Raw genomic sequence first — 18301 nt, 5'->3', positions numbered from 1 at the left:
ATTTGACGGTGCCCGAGAGTTTTGCAGTATCAGCAAACTCGATTTTTGTTACAAGTAACATCGGCTACATGGCCCCCCTATCATTTTTCCCCTTCGTCCTCGCCCTCGTATGCCTCCGGCTCATACTTCTCTACCGACTATCCGTTGACCAGATCCTCGGGACCGTTCCCGTCCCTCATCCCCCTCCTCTCGCACCAACGTGCGCACGTGCCTTCAGGCTATGACTCGTTCTGACTCGTGCCATCAATGTGGCTTTCCTTATCTTGTCTTATCTTTCCTCTGACTCATGCGTGCTGCGCATTGTATCATTTACCGTTGGCTCGTTCCACATTCGACCTCACATCACTAATCAGGCTCTGCTACCAGCGTACCTATACCCTTTCCGTTTCCCCTTTGCCCTTACCTACAGTACGGTAGCCTTGCCCTTAACCCTTTCCACTTAGTATAAGTAGTCAGTCACCCTGTACTAGATTCCCTAACTTGAATCTACTCAATCTTCCCTCGAACATACTTCCCTCTGAAGCCCCCTCAGCTTCAGTCTCTAGTATCTTTTCTTAGGTGCTCATCGCGCCTAAGTCTACCTCGATCGACTACTCATCGTTCGGACAAGACTGTCCTTACTTTGAGAACGTCAGTGACTTTGAAGACATCCGTCTTAGAAGAAGTCACGTGACACGCACGTCTCTGATATCTGCCGACTCGTTGTCGCCAGTCTCAGTCGCTACACCGGACCCTTCCGGTTACGTCACGAATGTTAGCGGACGATGCCCCTCTTAGGGCTCCGCATAACAGATCTATTTGAGTGCATAACAATTTTCATCTGGGTTGGATGAAGTAGAACGTAGTGGGGACAGACCAGGTCGTGGGCTCAGTGCTTCATCCGCGCTAGTTGTTACAGTCACTACGAGAGCCCCCAGCTACTCGACCAGCCCTCTGCCACCTCGCACGGCAACGACACGATAACTGGGCCTTTAGGCCTTGATGACAAAACGACAGATAGAAGAGAAGCCCGGAAGATGCCGGCTTAGATAAGCGGTCTGGACCGCTATGACAAACATATGACAACATAGGTCTAGAAGACCTATTTATGTTATCAAAGATAGAAGGCAAGCCTCATGTTGCCTCATGTACTGATAGAAGCCTGCCTCATGCATGGTATCTCTGACTCAATAGATAAGCAGATTAGAACCCAGCTTCAAGCTGAGCTTAGATACGATAGAGTAGCCTTATATAAGGTCGACGATTAAAGTAGATGTTCCTTACTTTAATCCTACTGGGTTTTACCTCGAAACCTTTGTCTTTCTAAAGCTACCTGATTGACATCAGATCCGCACCTTCGGAAGGACCTGAGAACCCTTCTGTCTGTAACTCGCTATCATCGCTCGCCTCCGCAAGTGTACGCAACTCCTGCTCTTCTGTAGGAGCCGACCTCGGACTCTCAGCACGTGGTATCACTGTCGTGATCGTCGCTGTTAGATTATCCCAGTTCACACGCGACCACCGTCGTAACACTAGTAGCCCGTTTCTTTCCCTTTCCTTTATAGGATTGTCCACATGCTCTTTTCCAAAGAGTGGCAGGTGGTTTGAATTCGACAGGGTGCCTATAAGAAACATCTTGTTGTTCCGCCTCCGCGATTAGCTCAGCAGGAGTAGAAGGAGCAGTTGCTCCTAGCGTCTCGATGGGAATGATTCCATCTTTGAATGTATGCATGGATAATGATTTAGGGATGGTCATTGGAGGATGAATGTGAAGCGCTTTGAGCACGGCTGAGAGATCTTTGATTTCATGATAGGAGAGATATTGCTCGTTAGTGTTCGCTTCTATTTCCTCATAACTAGCAGAGAATGCTTTATAAAGATTTTCTGGATGGTGTTGTGTTTCGATGAAGGCATTAGGCAGAGGAGTATTTTCGATGGGGGCATCTACAGGTGGCATGATTTGTCGTTCTACGGGAGGGGGTTGATTTTCTATATTGAGAGTGGCGATCATGGCTTCCATGGTTTGCGTGAGACTATTGACAGCAGCCAACAGCTCGTTAGGAATATGAGGAGGAGGTACAGGTACTGCATCGTGGTAAGACGGGGGCAGGTTGTCAGTTCTATTGACAGGGGATGGAGAAGGCGGATGAGCAACACCCGCTGATCGTTCTGCGACAATATGGATGACGGTTCTAATATCATCTCTAACCTCATCAGGAATAAGACGCAAAGTAAAGTTGTGTATATGCCTTTGAAGGTGCATAATGCCATGTCAGACTGATTCGTCCTCGACGAGGCAAGTGAGTCTTTCGATAAGGTCTGTGGCTCTGACAATGTTGACGAGGAGGTTAACGGAATATGCATTTCTTTCAAAGAGGATTCTGTTGAGTTCGATGGCGTGTTGGGGGCAGAGCATGGCTGCCTCAATGAGGGTAAGGTCTTTGGCATGGGAGATAAAGGCTTCATATCGGTCTTCATCATTTGCATACGTAGTGGTCGAGAAAGTGGATTCATAGGGGAGTGTGAAGGAGGTTGGGAAAGACATTCTTGCTGGAGGTTTTGAGTTTGGGTAAGGAGTATATCATCAATGTAGTTTTTGATTTCAAAGCAAGTTTCTGGCTTTATAGGCGTTGAGGGTCTCCATGGCATTTCCCAAGTTCTCTTCGGGAATCCACTCATTACTGGCGGAAGAATATCCTTTCCAAGATACTAGATAATGGCGTCTTCTTCCATTCCCTTTATGCGCGAGGATGGCTTCGATTTCGTATTCTTCTTCTTCTTCTTCTTCTTCTAGAATATCAGGTGGTGGTTCTAAGAAGTTCGAGCCATGTTCGTTATTTTCGCTATAGGACGATAACTGAGAAGTGTGGAATGTGGGGTGGATCTTCCATTGCAGCGGTAATTGGAGTGTGAAAGTGATCGGAGATAATACTGCGGAGATAACAAATGGTCCGTATCGTTTCGGAGCGAGTTTCCAAGATGGAAGTTTCAACCTGAGGTTGGTAGAAGATAGCCATACCTTATCTCCGACTTTCCATGGTTGGTACTTCTGTCCGAAGGATCTTTCCGTCATTCGTTGCATAGCAATGTTATGACAGGCTACCGCTTCTCCCCTTATCTTTTGGAGAAGTTTCACTCGTTCTCCTGCTGCAGGTATCTTTGATTCAGGGAGAATGTGTGGGAGAGCCTTTGGTTCGTATCCCATCATAATGAAGAAGGGGGAAGGGGGAAGTGTCTTTTGTAGCATGTCTTCAATGGTTGTGGCCGAATTCAGCGATAGGGAGATGTTCTACCCATTCAGATGGGTTGTTCTGGCACTATATTCGTAGATAGGTTTCCAGTTCCTGATTTAGCCATTCTGTTTGTCCATCGGTCTGTGGATGATACACAGTGGAAGGGGCGATAGTGTAATCAAGAAGTCGTGCCAATTCTAGCGAGAATTTGGAGAGGAATTGGGGTCCTCTATCTGATATTACTTTGTCATGGAGACCAAAGCGTTTGAAAACGTGCTTTAGGAAAAGTTTCGCCACTCCTTCGGAAGATATAGTTTTGTGACAAGGGGTAATGATCACCCCCTTACTAAGCCCATGGTCTACCACGACTATGATACTGTCGAAGCCCGAGGAGATAGGGAGATCGGTAATCAGATCGACGGAGACTTGTGCAAATGGTCAAGTGGCAGAGGTTGCGATAGGAGTTAGGGGAGGGGTGGTAGGTTGGGTATTGACTTTCATTTGCTGGCAAGTGGCACATCCATCAACATATTTCCTGATAAATGTTCCCATGCCAGGCCACTAAGCTTCTCGCTTGACCAATTCTTCAGTCTTAAAACGGCCAGGATGCCCTGCGGTAGGATGATTGTGGTATTTTTCTAGGATTCGGTGTCGATGACCGGGCGCGATGTATGCACGATCCTTGTAGAAAAGGATATCATCAGAAACTGACCAATCCGAGAGAGAAGACTTCATTGGGGGCAAACAGAGACCATTCAAAGCATCCTGTGCTGTAGTAAACATAGGATCACAAGTTTCCGAAGATAAGGCAGCATGAAGATCATCATCGATGAGTCGGATAAACATGGAATCTGGTAGTAACACTGTTTCCTGATTATTGGCGGATCTGTCATCATGGTCTGGTCACCGAGACAGTGCATCCGGAACAACTAGTTTTGAACCAGGAACATGATGTAATTCTAGATCAAAAGAAGTCAAAAATAGCTGCCAATATGCTTGTTGTCTAGAGAGTCATTCTGATTTTCGGAAATATAAGAGATTCATGTGATCAGTGAATACGATGATGGGGAATGGATGCCCTTCCAAGGAGTGTCTCCAATGGGAAAGAGCTCATATGATGGCCAATAATTCTCTGTCATGGATCGGATAGTTTTGTTTGGCTGGTCCAAACAACTGAGAAAGGTAAGCACATGGATGATAATTACCATTCTCGTCTGTTTGAAGCAACACTCCTTTTGAGGCAACAAGAGAGGCATCTGTTGCAATAGCGAAGTGTTGAGAAGGATCAGGATTACGGAGTACCAGGTGACTGGTGAAGCATGCCTTGAGTTTTTCGAATGTTTGTTGACACAATGGGGTCCAAATGAATATGGTGTCTTTCTTGGTTAGATCGATAAGAGGTTGGGCTATATCCAAGTAATGAGAGACGAAGGTTCAATAGAAGTTACAAAACCCAAAAAAGGAGCAAACTTCTTTCACCAATTGAGGGGTAGGCCAGTCTTGTATCCTGTTTGTCTTATCTTTGTCCATTTCTACGTGCCCAGGTTTAATGATCATGCCCAAATATTCCATCTCTTGAGAGTTGAAGGTACATTTCTCAGGTTTCAAGAATAACTGTTCTTGACAGATCTTTTCCAAGATCATACGAGTTCGTTTTTGATGTTCTTCGATCGTGGTGGAAAAGATTAGGATATTGTCCATATAGATAACCAGCCATCCTTCGTTAAGTTCTGTCCGGAAAGTGCTATCCATATAGGCTTGGAAAGTGGCGGGAGAATTGCATAATCCGAAGAACATAACCATTGGTTCAAGCAATCCTTCTTCCATGATGAATGCTGCTTTCCATCTATCCTCGGTATGAATTCAAATATTGTTATATCCAGATCTGATACCCATTTTAGTGAAGAATTTAGCGCCATGTAATCATTCGACTAGGGATGAGGGAAGTGGAAGAGGATCACATTTTTTATTGTTTGGTCGTTAAGGAAGCGATAGTCCTGACATGGGCGAAGTTCTCCACTCTTCTTTCCTACGAAGAAAAATCCGCTTGCCTGCGGGGATTTTGATTTGACGATAAATCCTTTGGCCAGGTTTTCAGCGATAAATTTTTTAACCACAAGTCGCTCGTTGTGGGAAAGAGGATAAATTTTGGACGTTTTTTGGATGAAACTAGGCTTCGTTTCTATCCGATGATCGATACTGGGTCTCTCCGGGGGAAGTTGATTTAGACCGTCTTTTGCAAATACATCTGAGAAGTCGTGGAGGTAAGAAGGGACTAATTCTTCGAAGGTTTTCTTTTGTTTGATTTTTTCCTCGGATGTGAGTTCTTGAGCTTTATTACTATACTTTGGCGTCTCCTTTGGAATTTCTTCTATTCTTTTGAGGTATTCTCCATCGTCCATAAGGGTTTCTGAGGACACCAGCGAAGTCGTCCATACATCTTCTTTGGTATTGAATTCTTTAAAGAACATTTTCTTTGGTCTGGATGTTTCTTTTATGTATTTTTCTACTTCAGTGGATTTTTCCGTGGCAGGGAGGGAAAGAGTCTGACTGGCCCAATCAATGGATGGGTTCATTGCTCTGAGCCAGGGGATCCCCAAAAGGATCAGATCTTTGGTTCCTAGCTTCGTGATGTTGAACTTTCCGATCATCATTCTTTCATTGATCTTGATGATGAGTGTGCAGTATCATTCCACTGGTCCACTACTAAAGTAGTTTCCATCTGTGGTTCTGATAAAGAATGGTTTTTCTAGTTTCTTGGTTCAGATCTTGTGCTTCTTTACAAAGTCTTCGGAGATATAAGTTCTGGCTGCTCCGGAATCAATTACTGTGTTGGTTTCGACATTTTCTGAATGTGTTCGGGAGACGAGGGTGATTGGGACATGAAGTTCTTTTCTTTCACCTATTGCTTGTATTACATGTATTGGTTCTTCTGGAGATACTACCGTCGATGTAGACCTCCTCTTCAAAAATCCTCGTTAACTCGCCTTGCTTCTTCTTCCTTTTCTTCCACTTGTCGAATAGGTGGGGAAGGTCCGTTCCTTTTCTGCGGACATTCCCTAGCTCAATGCCTAATCTGATGGCAGTTGAAACATTTTCTGATTCGCATGTGCTCCTGTTTCTCGGCTTCAGTAAGCCTGCCAATTCTGTCGACCACCATAGTGTCTCTGTCTCTACAAATCGCTGATCTCCGAATCTTCTTTTCTTTTGTTGGGGAAAAGAACTTGCTCTAATAGATTGGAGCCACATATAGCAGTTATCCATATCTATGACTGCAGCAATATAGTCGTCAAGGTTCTTTGGGACTCCCCCAGCATTGAATATCTTGGTGAGGAGTCCGGTGTTCAGCCCATTCTGGAAATGGAATATCTTCATATGTTCTTCTTTGATTTTTGCTTGCGCGAGGAGTCTTTGGAAGTCTGCGATGTAGCTTTGCAGTTCTCCATTGCCTTGTTTGAGGTGAATGATTCTTGCTAAGGCGGTTCCAGAGGGGTCAATAGCTCCAAAGTCTTTGTCAAATACTTCCATGAATTCTTTCATTGTTCCATATCCTTTCTTCTGTCCAGAAGAGTCGACGTGTTGGGCATCTGTCAGGAATTCTTCTTTCCATAGCAGTGCATTTCCTTTATTCATGAATGAGGTGATGAAGATGACACATTGCTTGTCGGTCTTGTATAATTCCTCGTTAATGTCCATGTATGCATTGCAGGATAGGATGAAAGATTTGGACTTCTCTCGATCTCCATCGAAGATGGGTGGATGATTGATCTTATATTCAAATAGTTTCGATGAAGACGACATGTTCAGTGGCAGTACAGGGGTACTGAGGTTAAGGGCTTGAAAGGTAGGAGTGAGTGAAGTCAGTTTGTCATTTCTTCTTTGCCTGCGCTAGCTGTCTTGCTCAGCCTGGGCTTGTCTGTTTCTGTTTCTTTTCTTCAGGACACGTGTGGATACAGGTGTCCTTTGAGCGACTTGAATCTTTTGTTACGAACTAGGATAGTTCTAACAACAGGGACTCGACAGAGTCTTTCGACTGTTGAGATTTGTAGAGTCCTTCAGAAAAGAAGGGGTTCTATAAGACTTAGTCGAAGGAGTGCTTCAACTAAGAATGCTAGTTCAGATGACTTAAGATTGGAGGTCTTAAGCAAAGGAAGTTCTGGTAAAACCTAGTAAGATTCAAGTGAAGTTCTACAAAGCTAATACACGTGCTTAAATAAGTCAATATGCGCGCACAGACCAAGGTAGTCGTGAGATATAAGTACATGATCCAAGAAAGGTAAGTGATCATAGATGGAAGGCATGTTATCAAACAAAGAGAACAACAAAGCAGGAGAAAAGTGTTATTGTAACAGTAGTCACTTGATTTACAAGCACTTAGAATTATTGTAGTCATGAAGTCTGGCGCCATATGCGTCAAATTATTAATATAACTTTCATCCAACGACGTATTGAGGGTTAAGTCGTCTAGCAGTGTCAACTATGCTGGGATATCGCATACGGCGCTGCAAGGTGGTGAGATACCCATCACCCAGTATAATCAAGTCTTTAATGCATCTATATAGGATTAATGAATGTCCTGATGGGCACCCATCAGGCTCGTGCAATGTCCCGGGAGGGCATTGTCTCTGATCTTGGATGCATCGCATCATAAATCTCATTGGTGCTAAACTTGAATCTTAGAATTAGATACTGATAGCTACAACAGGTAATTTTTACTAGGATCTTGATGTGGGGGACACCGTTGCAGATATAGCCAAGAATGCAGTGATTCCTGGTGGTCGTCATCACATGGTGGGAGCATGCAGGGCAGGCAATACTCTTGAGAGTATGAGTGTGTGAAGACATGGATATACAACAAGTATACCTTTGCATGGATAATGCATAGCCAGTACATAGGCTCTCTCAAAGAACTTTTCTACATTCACTGAGTTAAGTGTCGGCCACCCCTTCCTTGATTTCAAGGAAGCCAACTTACGCAAGTACTGGTGGCGCATTTGGCAACATACTCTTCTCTACATATCCCTGCAGTTCACTTAAAAACTAAAGCTTCGACATAACTATCACCCTTAAAGCAAAGGCAAGATGGGTAACGGAAGACATGCGTCTCATGATACATCATAAACTGTGATGGATGAATTTTGTGTCCATATCCATTGGTTGGCCTGTCATTCGGGTGAGTGCATTGAGTGTTTCATAAAATTAATTGATTAACCATTGATACATGGTTAGTTCTCCCGTTGGGCCGTGATAATGCAGTATCCCATGGCGGCAAATCAAGATATTCACCAGCATCTTGACGATCTTAGGGTCAGCTTTAAATACCAGATGTTCCAGTGCTTCAGGATGTAGAGAAGAGTGTGTAGACATTCCTGGGGCATGTAAGATGCCTTACTCTCATACTTGGAGCATTTAAGCATCCCTGCAAGACATGCCACCATTCCACGATCACTATTTTCGGCCACTCAGCTAGTGTGGTATTCATTTTCAGGTACTGGGCGATCGTGGTCTCCATTTTCAGGTACTGGGCAATCACGGTCTCCATTGTCAGGTACTCGGTGATCATGGTCATAAATTTCTGCAACTTCGGTAGATTTCTTGTGTATTCGGCTTCGATTATATTGTTGCATGATATCTTGGATGGTGTAATCCCCCCTTGTTGCATTTTTTTCCATGTCAGCTGCTGGTTACACCTGCATCTGTAAGCGCACCTTTACAGCGCAAAACTACTTCAACTACCACCAGCAGTCATGCTCTCAGACCAAAAGCGTCTTTCATCGGCCATATCATCTGTCAAGGAACTCTTAATCCATAGGAAGAAGCTGCGCAGCTCACACGATGGGGCTGGGCCCATGGGGGTGGCTGGATCGCTCAATGTACCATCTGCCAGCCAACTGGCCTCTGGGCAAGCCAGTCCTTCGACAGCATCAGATCTCGAAGTGACAGTGCCATCTCTGCCTCACTTGTCACTAGCTTCTGAAGGAGCAGGTGTCCCTCCTGCATGTGAGGGAGCAGAAAATGACGTAGAGGACATGTCCCTGGCACAGCACTGGCCGAGACATCAGAACCGCCGGATGCCACTAAGATTCAGAGATGTGCTTCCACAGCCTCCGCCTGCTGTTCCATTGGAAACTCGCGACTGTCATCTTGCACCTGTGGTATCTATTGTCGCTGCAGATCATCGACCTGTCTCACCAGTACACATGGTATTGCACACCCCTCCAAATATCTTTGGGCTTGTGCATCAATACTTCTCCCCTGAAGTACCATTCCACAATCCAGAACAGTTCATCGCCATCACAGACCTGTCGTTTATACCGCACAACCCTCAGGTCAATGATGAAGAACATGCACCTCTTGCTGCGAGCGGTGACTCTCAGTATCATCCATATCCTAATTGTTCTTCATTTGAGCTTGGTGATTGGTATTGGAATCAAGACTTGCAAAAATTGCAAGCAGACTATATGAAGCTGATGAAAATTATTGGTCACAGTACCTTCAAGGTTGCCGACATATGTTCTACCCATTGGAAAAAAATCAACTCCCAGCTTGGCACCAATGACTATGACGAGGCAGATGGAGAGGAATGGGAGGATGCAGACGCTGGATGGAAGAGGACACTGGTGTCCATCGAGGTGCCATTTGCGCGCACCACTGAAACACCAGGGTCACGGCGTTATCATGCTGCAGAATTATACCACCATTCTCTCGTGGGTGTTTTGCGAGAGAAGCTAGCTAATGCCCAGGATGATAAGCTCTTCCATTACGAGCCGTACCAGCTGCGTTGGAATCCCCCTCACCTGGATGTCGAAGTCACCGTCTATGGGGACTTGTACACGTCTACTGCTTTTCACAAAGCCCACAGCGATCTGCAAGAATTACTGGGGGAGCCTGGCTGCGATTTACCTCAAGTGGTGGCTGGCCTCATGTTTTGGTCTGACACCACACAACTCACTTCATTTGGCACTGCCAAACTGTGGCCTACCTACATGTACTTTGGCAACGAGTCCAAGTATCATCATTGCAAGCCATCGCTCAATTTGAGCAATCATGTTGCCTACTTTGAAATGGTCCGTCTTGCTTGCTACATTGTTTGATCTGCTGCATACTTAACGTTGTGTTACCAGCTCCCCAATTCATTTAAAGCCTTCACAGATGGGAAAGGCATGAACAGCGAGTGCGCAACACATTGTCACAGAGCTTTCTTTCATGAGCAATGGAAGATTCTACTGGACAATGAGTTCCTCGAGGCATACGAGCATGGCATTGTGGTGTCTTGCTGTGATGGTATCATGCGCAGATTCTACCCGAGGATCTTCACTTATTCTGCAGACTATCCAGAAAAGTACATATACTCAATTTGTATCTTAAATAGTATTGATTCTAATTTCACCAGAGTACTTATAGCTACTGTTTGAAACTTAGGAGGGTGTCCATGTCCCCGCTGCCTAATACCTAAGAATCGTATTCAGAACATGGGCATGCCTCAAGACAGACAACAACGTCAGACCCTTTCTCGCAGTGATGAGAAAAGGAGAATGCTCGTGAATGACGCCCACTCGCTGATTTATGAGCACAACTTCGCAGTCAGCAGCGCAGCAGTGGAACACATTTTGAAGCCTCAGTTGTGGGTGCCTACCTCAGTAAGACTTTCACTCAATTTGCATTTGCCATCAATGACTAACTACATCTTAGAATGCATTCTCAGACCGCCTTGGACATATGAGTTTCAGTATATTTCATGCTCTTGTGGTGGATCTACTACACGAGTTTGAGATCGGTGTATGGAAGATGCTGTTTATTCACTTATTGCGCATCATTACGGCGCAGGACCCGGGCCTCATTCATCGATTGGATCAGAGGTATGATGTATGATATGTGTCACTTGCCTGATTCAGCTGATTTCTATTGTCAGATACAGGCAGACTCCAATGTTTGGCTCAGCCACCATTCGAAGATTTTCAGCCAATTCATCCGAGATGAAACATTTGGTGGCTAGAAACTTTGAAGATCTCCTTCAGGCATGTTGTTACCGTCATTCAACTGGGATAGGCTAACACAATGTACAGTGCTCTATCCCTGTGTTTGATGGTCTTCTTCCGGAGCCACATAATCAGACTGTTCTTAAGTTACTATTCACCATGGCTCATTGGCATGGGCTAGCTAGGCTCAGAATGCATTCTGATCTGACCCTCGAGATCATGGACCACGTGATGTTGGCGCTTGGCCAACAGTTTCACCAATTCAAGGCCACAGTTTGCGATGCTTATGAGACCCACGAGCTTGGCCAGGAAGTCAGGTCTCGTGCCCGACGCCATGCGAAGAAGGAGGCTAATCAGGTAGGGCATAAAGGCACAAGACCTACTCGTGTCGTAGGGCAACCGGAGGTGGATGACTCGGAGGTATCAGCCAAGAATGTGAAATGCACCAAAGCATTCAATTTTCAAACATATAAATTTCACGCGTTGGGAGACTATGTGTCTACTATTCATCGGTATGGAACATCTGATTCCTATAGCACTGAACCGGTCTGTCCTATAATCTCCAACTATATGAACTTCCCTCACTTGACTTCTCCAGGGTGAACTCGAACACTGTTCTCCCAAGGCAAGATATTGTTGTACTGATTGCAAATCTTTTATTAAACAGCTGACTCGGATCGAGCGCCGTCAGAATTGTATTCGTCATATGGGTGACACTGTTGTTCATCGCCCCCATGTCGAAATTTCCGAGGTAGCAAGAAGCCCTCAAGCTCATCATCATATTGGCCTCACACAAAAGTATCCTGTACATATAGGATCGTACTTAATTAGCCACCCCGGTGATTCAGCCATAGAAGTAGGTCATATACTACTATATCGAGAGCCTTCCTTTTAACACGCTCTTTCAGAACTTTGTTCCGAAACTGAAGGAACACCTCTTATGTCGAATTAATACCTCCAAAGGCCCTCCAGGAGTAGAAGATGAATGGGATATAAATACAATTATCCTGAAGGACGATCATATGTATCAACATAATATCGCTAGATTCAACTACACAACCTACAATGTATTTCAAACCCCCATAATTTCCCCGGAGTTCAATGACTATCAGCCGTTTCAGCCACCTCTCGTTGTCCCGGAGCCAGAGCCTCCTGTGTTTGACATACTCCTGTTTGGACGAACCCTGATTGTCCCTGAGGTACCCCCAGTGGGGGATTCCCGTGATCCTTCTGTGAACATGACTGGTTGCATGACAAATCTCGACAATGTCACGCAACCTGAAGTGCAGCAAGCAGACGGTCCAGACACACTAAGCGTCATTCAAGAGCAGTATGCCCAGTGGAAAATGGTCCTCGTTCACTTGAGGGTCGAGATGACATCTGATGTTGCCCTTGGAAAACCCATCAATCTGTTCTTACTCACACAACTGAATTGCACCAAGGAAAGGGCACAATTTGTCCACGAGCTCTTCCAATGAAGCCTCGCTGCGGTCGGGATAAGTCGCACAGCTCTAGATTGCGGTCAGGAGCTCATTCATATAATATTCCGTTGGCGTTTTCAGGGGCCTGCGTAAGTCGCTTTTCTGCGTCATGGATTCCTATTCATCTAAATGTGCCCCATTGTGTCAGTGTTACAGCGCCCTATTGTCCTATCTGATAGACATGGTTAAGACAGGGGGAGTCGACATTGAATTGTCACAGTTCCCTTCTGTTAGCGAGGTTTATGACGGACTTCTTGGGATGGCTATGGTCCTCTTCGCACAGGAAGATGACCCAGAACTCCCGGTACTCCGGGTTTACCTCACAGAGTTTTGTAACCTGAGGTGAGTCGACATGATATTCACTTTATTGCTACTGATTAATGGAATGCAACATGCAGGAAAACTGATGTCGTCAAGATCGCCCGCCGCAAATAAGTCGAGCTGAAACATAATTTGCTTTCTATATGTTGTGGAGTCATCAGTTGGGTTTGAATGTACATGGCCCTGCGTTGTGTTGTGAATCTTGAGATATGTGAGGACTAAGAAGCTCGTCATGCATCAGGGAAACATAATTCATTACACATGATTACAGAGTGCTACAAAGCGCTCCGTAGCACTCTGTAGCATGATCTAACCCGCTGATGTGGTAACTACAGCAACCCAAGTCAGATTGTGGCAGCTATGACCCGCAGGCATGGTTCATGCGAACGAGCAAGTACGTCTACAACCCTCCAGTAAGCAATGATACCTAAGCCCACCGATCGTACACTCAAAAAATCATCACACAGGACTTGCGTATTATCTGATGGACTTTCCACGTCATACATAGATATTTGGTAATTCTTTTAATTACTTACTCATGCTGTGTTTTTTTATAGACCGCCAGCATACAGCCACCACTGCTAGAACCGCTGTTGCACAGCCATGGCCTCTAAACTTGCTTGAAAGCCCTAAACAATCACATGTGAGCCTCTTGTTGCCCCCCACTTCAATATGTTAAATATCAGTTCAGCTTTTCTTCCTACATGTAACACTCCTGCGACAAGATACTTGCTTGGTGAACACACTGAGAATGCCCTGAAATCTTGGCTGCAGAAACAGGGACGTGAAATTGTTAGTGCACTCACATGTTTTGCATATTGTTTTCTCGTAACATGAATTTAGCTTCCAGACTCTCTTTTGATTACAGCATCTGTGCTGTTTGGATGGGTTGACTCCCTTTATCTCATAGCTGTCCTTCACATAAGCCTCAGGGTCTCCGCAGTGGAGAGACGGCTCCAGCAGGAAGAGTACACTAGCATCACCTTCCTTGTGCAAGGAGGGTGTTGCTTGATGGAGCAGAGGATGTATCGAGCTCAGATGGAAGTTTCCTTATTTAGTAAAGCTATTGTGAATGTGTATGAAGAGCTGAACACCCAATACCACCCATGTAAGTCATTCTCTCATGACATGATTTTTGACACCAATCTTCTTCCCCTAGCTACATGGCAAAGAGAAATTCTCAGAGATAACCCTGTCATGCATGTAGGAACACCCCTCTCTGTTCATGATGATGCCTTGTCGGTCGATTTTGATCGCTCTCGAGTATCAAAAGCTACTCGAGAAAAATGCAAGGCATGGCTTTCCACGTCATGGCAGTTTCAGATGAATTTCCCACAAACTCGAGAAGTTTACGAACATGTCTCAAAGGTCAGTGGTATTCTACTTTGAGGGACTCGGTGTTCTGACACTATGCAGACCAACGACACATTTCTTCCCCTGCCTTATTTGATAAAGGCCTGGGTTAGTAACGTCACATACAGTGACTACATTAGCGCATCCTGTGTAGACACGAACCCCTTCTACCTCGACAAATACGACAGCTTCAAGACAAACTGCTGGATGTACTCAAGTCTGATTTTTGTATTCTGCAGCTGATGAAATGACGTGCCCAGTCCGAGGTGGACATGTTTTCTGAAGCTATTGCACGCACTGCTGGGATTCAATGTACTCATGATGGTGGGTCTGCAGTTTTTACTTTTGTTGTCTCACTAATGTGACTGTAGGCACATGCACATCCTCTGGAAGTGCTATGACTTACAAATCGCATCTACCCGGCAATGCCTCTGATGATTGGGCTGACGATTGGTTTGACGATTGGTTTGATGATTCTGTATCCTCCAATGGCTCTGCGCTCATGTGACACTCTCGCCTGTAGTTGTAGTTTGCCTTGAAGTGCAGTGTGGAACATGCATAACTATTGTATTGATATGTCATATTACGCCTTCTGTACGTTTGACTGGATTTTTATTTATATTGTGTTATCCCTATCATTATCACTTTGGTTACCGATTTCTATCTGCAGTGTCTACGTTTCAGGCAGTCAAACTATAGGTGCCGTGGTTCGAACCTGATCAATGGTCTGGTTCCACGACAGTCTGGTCCACTGCGACACCATCGAACATGACCGAACCGAAGTATGTATGGTTCTTTGTCTGGTTTGTATAGGTCAGTTTTTCATTGGTTCTTGAACGGTTCCGAACGGTTCCGAACCTCACGATGCTCAGGATTCATTCTGAGTTGGTTCCAGAAGATTTTCTTCCATTGTTTAATGCGACATTCTCATCAGATGCGAAGACAAGTTCGAGCGTCTCATTGCTCTTTGTCCTGTGAGTGAACCATGAAACGCTACCTTCGATATTTTCATTCATTTTTAGGCTATTACCCGCTTCACAACTCTCCCGGATGGAGAGTTCTGAGGCATCAAAGTTTCGAAAGAAGTCTTATCAAGGCTTCAAACTCGAACGTGCAGACTGGAAAGTCCATGATGTTCTCAAGGTATGTCGCCATGGAATACCACCTTGCTTGTTTTCTGATGTCCTATTGTAGGGGCCTGCTACTGCACAACGATCTTTTTCATCTGCGAAACACCCAACAGCCTAAGTACGATCCCTACACTCCAATGTCTTGATGATTGTTAGAGATTGATGGCAAGTGATGGATGGTACATGTCAGTTACCGATGCCATCCAACAGGGACTCAAGAATGTCGAAAAATATTGCAAGAAGGCAAGTGAATTGGACATTTACCCCATCTGTCTCAGTGAGCTTTTGTGTTTCCTGCTTTGCATTGTTGTTTCTCACACAGTTGAAGTTCTCAACCTAAACTATAAGCTAGCTTATATTGAAAGATGATGGACTCCTCAGGAGATCGCTCCTGGAAAGGCCTGCCTTGAGGCCGTGGTAAGTAGTACAGTATTATTATCATAACCTATTGACTTGACTGAGTCTGCGTGTATAGTATACCACCGTGAACCAAGCCAGCCTAGTTACATCGGTGGTCACGTCTGCAAAACCAGGGAAGCATGATCAGGCAAGTACAAGTGAACTGTTGGATGTAATCCCCGATTTGACGCTGGGCTCAGACTGGTGCTCGATTTTTCGCGCTGACAACCAGCATGCTCACCGCCTGCAACGTGCTGACGCCAACTTGAACACATCATGGACGACAACTGACTGGATGAAAGGTCCTCTCACCCACTTGGCTAGACCATGCCCATTCCATCTCTCTCGCAAGGTCGCCATGCAGTATCCTCTTATTGATTCTGCAATCTCCGTGAATTCTGAAACGCCCCACGTGCACCACTGGCTACACCAGCCAGCCTTCAAAAGCTAGGGAGCTGCGTTCTCGAAGACACTTGAAATTGCGGGCAAGTTTTTCTTCTTGACAGGCTGCCTTCCCCCAATACAATGATGAACAGGTGAGTCATTCGCCCCCTTCCTTCGCTTGCAGTGCTCACACTCTTGCAACTTCTGCAGGTTCATTTAGAATGCCTGCCTCGATGGCAAGCAAGTACCCTCTCTCTTGATGCCTGACGATCTGCCTGCGCAGATCACCTCCAAGCACTGCTGAATTGCTGCTCATTACGTCAAACAACATGTCAATGCTAACTTACAAGACATTGAGAGATAAGTATATGCCCAGTTTTAGACCGCACTAACGGTTGTTTTACAGGCGAGGAAGCCTAGAGGCATTCTTGAATCAGGAGACGGGCATTGATCAGGACGCTATCTTGGCTTACCTTTCCAATGGCACACGCTTGCATACCGACAATGTTTGTGAGCTAGTGGGTGCACATGACCAGGCAAGTCGTATTCTCACTGCAAACACAGAAAACATTAACTCCATAAACAGACTATCTATGTTTTCAACAAGTATCATTTGGATTTTGACTTAAACAATGTGCTTCATGAGCTAAGGGTTAACCCACCACTACAACCTCTGATTGGAGGTGTGTGGCTTGAGTCATACTTGATACTTGGATGTTAGCAAAGTGTCATAGATTCAATTTCTACAACTCCTCCATATCAACCTCCACAACTCGCCGCATCTTACACACGCACCTTGAACATGTCGTTCATACTGTAGCCACCCTTCATCGTCAACATCAAGCAGCTCCAATTGCATCCAGCATAGTGATGGATGGGTCCAGTTTGGTCCAGTTCTCTGGCAAATTCTCAGAACCGAGAACTGAACCTATGGTTCGGTTCTCTCCACAAACAGAACTGTGGACCGGACCATCGGTTCAGTCCAATAATGGTCCAGTTCCAGTTCATCAAGGGTCCGAACCCTGAACTGGACCGTCCAAATAGCCAAAAAAAATTCATTGGCCGAGACGTAGAGTAGAGATGTAGAGTAGTGCAAGATAGTAGCTAGATAACAAAGAGAAAATATAACTACTCGCTACCTTCATCTGCATCATCATGGAGGGCAGCAATCAGCGCATCCAAGTGCTCCTTGGCATCACTAGCGGCAGACATGTGACCATTGCGGTATGCACTCTTCAACAACTGCAAGCTCTCAAAAACATCTGTTTTGAGATGGTTCCATCGCTTGGTTCCTGTCAATCTGCCACTCGAAAAGGCACATTCTGAGGGTGTAGAAGAGCCTTGTATGGGCAAGTAGTCCCTGGCCATGCATGAAAGAGTCGGGTACTGTGACTGGTGGTGCTGTACAAATCTTGATTAGTCAACTCATATGCTTGTGATAGCATAAAAACTCACCCCCCACCAACCTACAACATCATCAGTCTGCTCGAGAGAACTTCCAAGATGAGCCGTAAGTTAAGCACGAGGGTTCAGCTGGGTGCGTTCTGATGCGAGATGTGCTTGCACAGCTGCAAGCACCCAAGAATGGCCATACTGACCATGTAAGTCAGATGTCCCTTGTTCGTTGTTGGCCTCTACAGCAACAGAGATCAGGGCCACATAGTACTCATCAAACTATGAATATACTAATCAGCCTGTGACGACCACGAGGGAAAACATTACCACTTGTCTGAGCCTATCAAGGCCAACATCAAATGATGCCTTGTCCCACTGATGTTCGGCATACGCAATCTTGACATTGGGGTCAAGTGCTTCAAAGCCGGTAACTCATCAGTATCATCATAAGTGAAAAGGTATGAACATACCAAGGCAAATAAAATATATGTCAGTATCCTTCGTTTTGTGATACCACTTCGCAACATTTTCCAAAGCCTTTTGAATTGCATCACTGACTTTGGAAAATCGAGGGAGCTTGGCCATGTTTTCCCATGACTTCTGTAAAAATTCAAGGACAGGAATCTTCCGCCAGACAGAAGGGTCGC

General features: G+C 45.2%; 1 protein-coding gene across 1 annotated transcript; it reads left to right on the top strand.

The window, feature by feature from the left end:
• Positions 1-12213: 12213 nt before the first annotated feature.
• Positions 12214-16019, top strand: F5891DRAFT_987211 (uncharacterized protein; the record flags this gene model as incomplete). Its single annotated transcript, XM_041377868.1, has 13 exons — positions 12214-12602; positions 12754-12761; positions 12852-13014; positions 13329-13387; positions 13551-13636; positions 13768-13785; positions 13837-14101; positions 14153-14361; positions 15046-15128; positions 15219-15320; positions 15369-15489; positions 15633-15753; positions 15952-16019. The coding sequence occupies 13 exons, from the start codon at positions 12214-12216 to the stop codon at positions 16017-16019; spliced, it is 1692 nt and encodes a 563-aa protein (XP_041217643.1).
• Between the last annotated feature and the right edge of the window lie 2282 nt (positions 16020-18301).

The sequence above is a fragment of the Suillus fuscotomentosus genome (genome assembly GCF_016647785.1).
Source record: "Suillus fuscotomentosus strain FC203 chromosome Unknown F5891scaffold_149, whole genome shotgun sequence".
Lineage (NCBI taxonomy): Eukaryota > Fungi > Basidiomycota > Agaricomycetes > Boletales > Suillaceae > Suillus > Suillus fuscotomentosus.
This window is presented reverse-complemented; position numbering and strand designations above follow the sequence as displayed.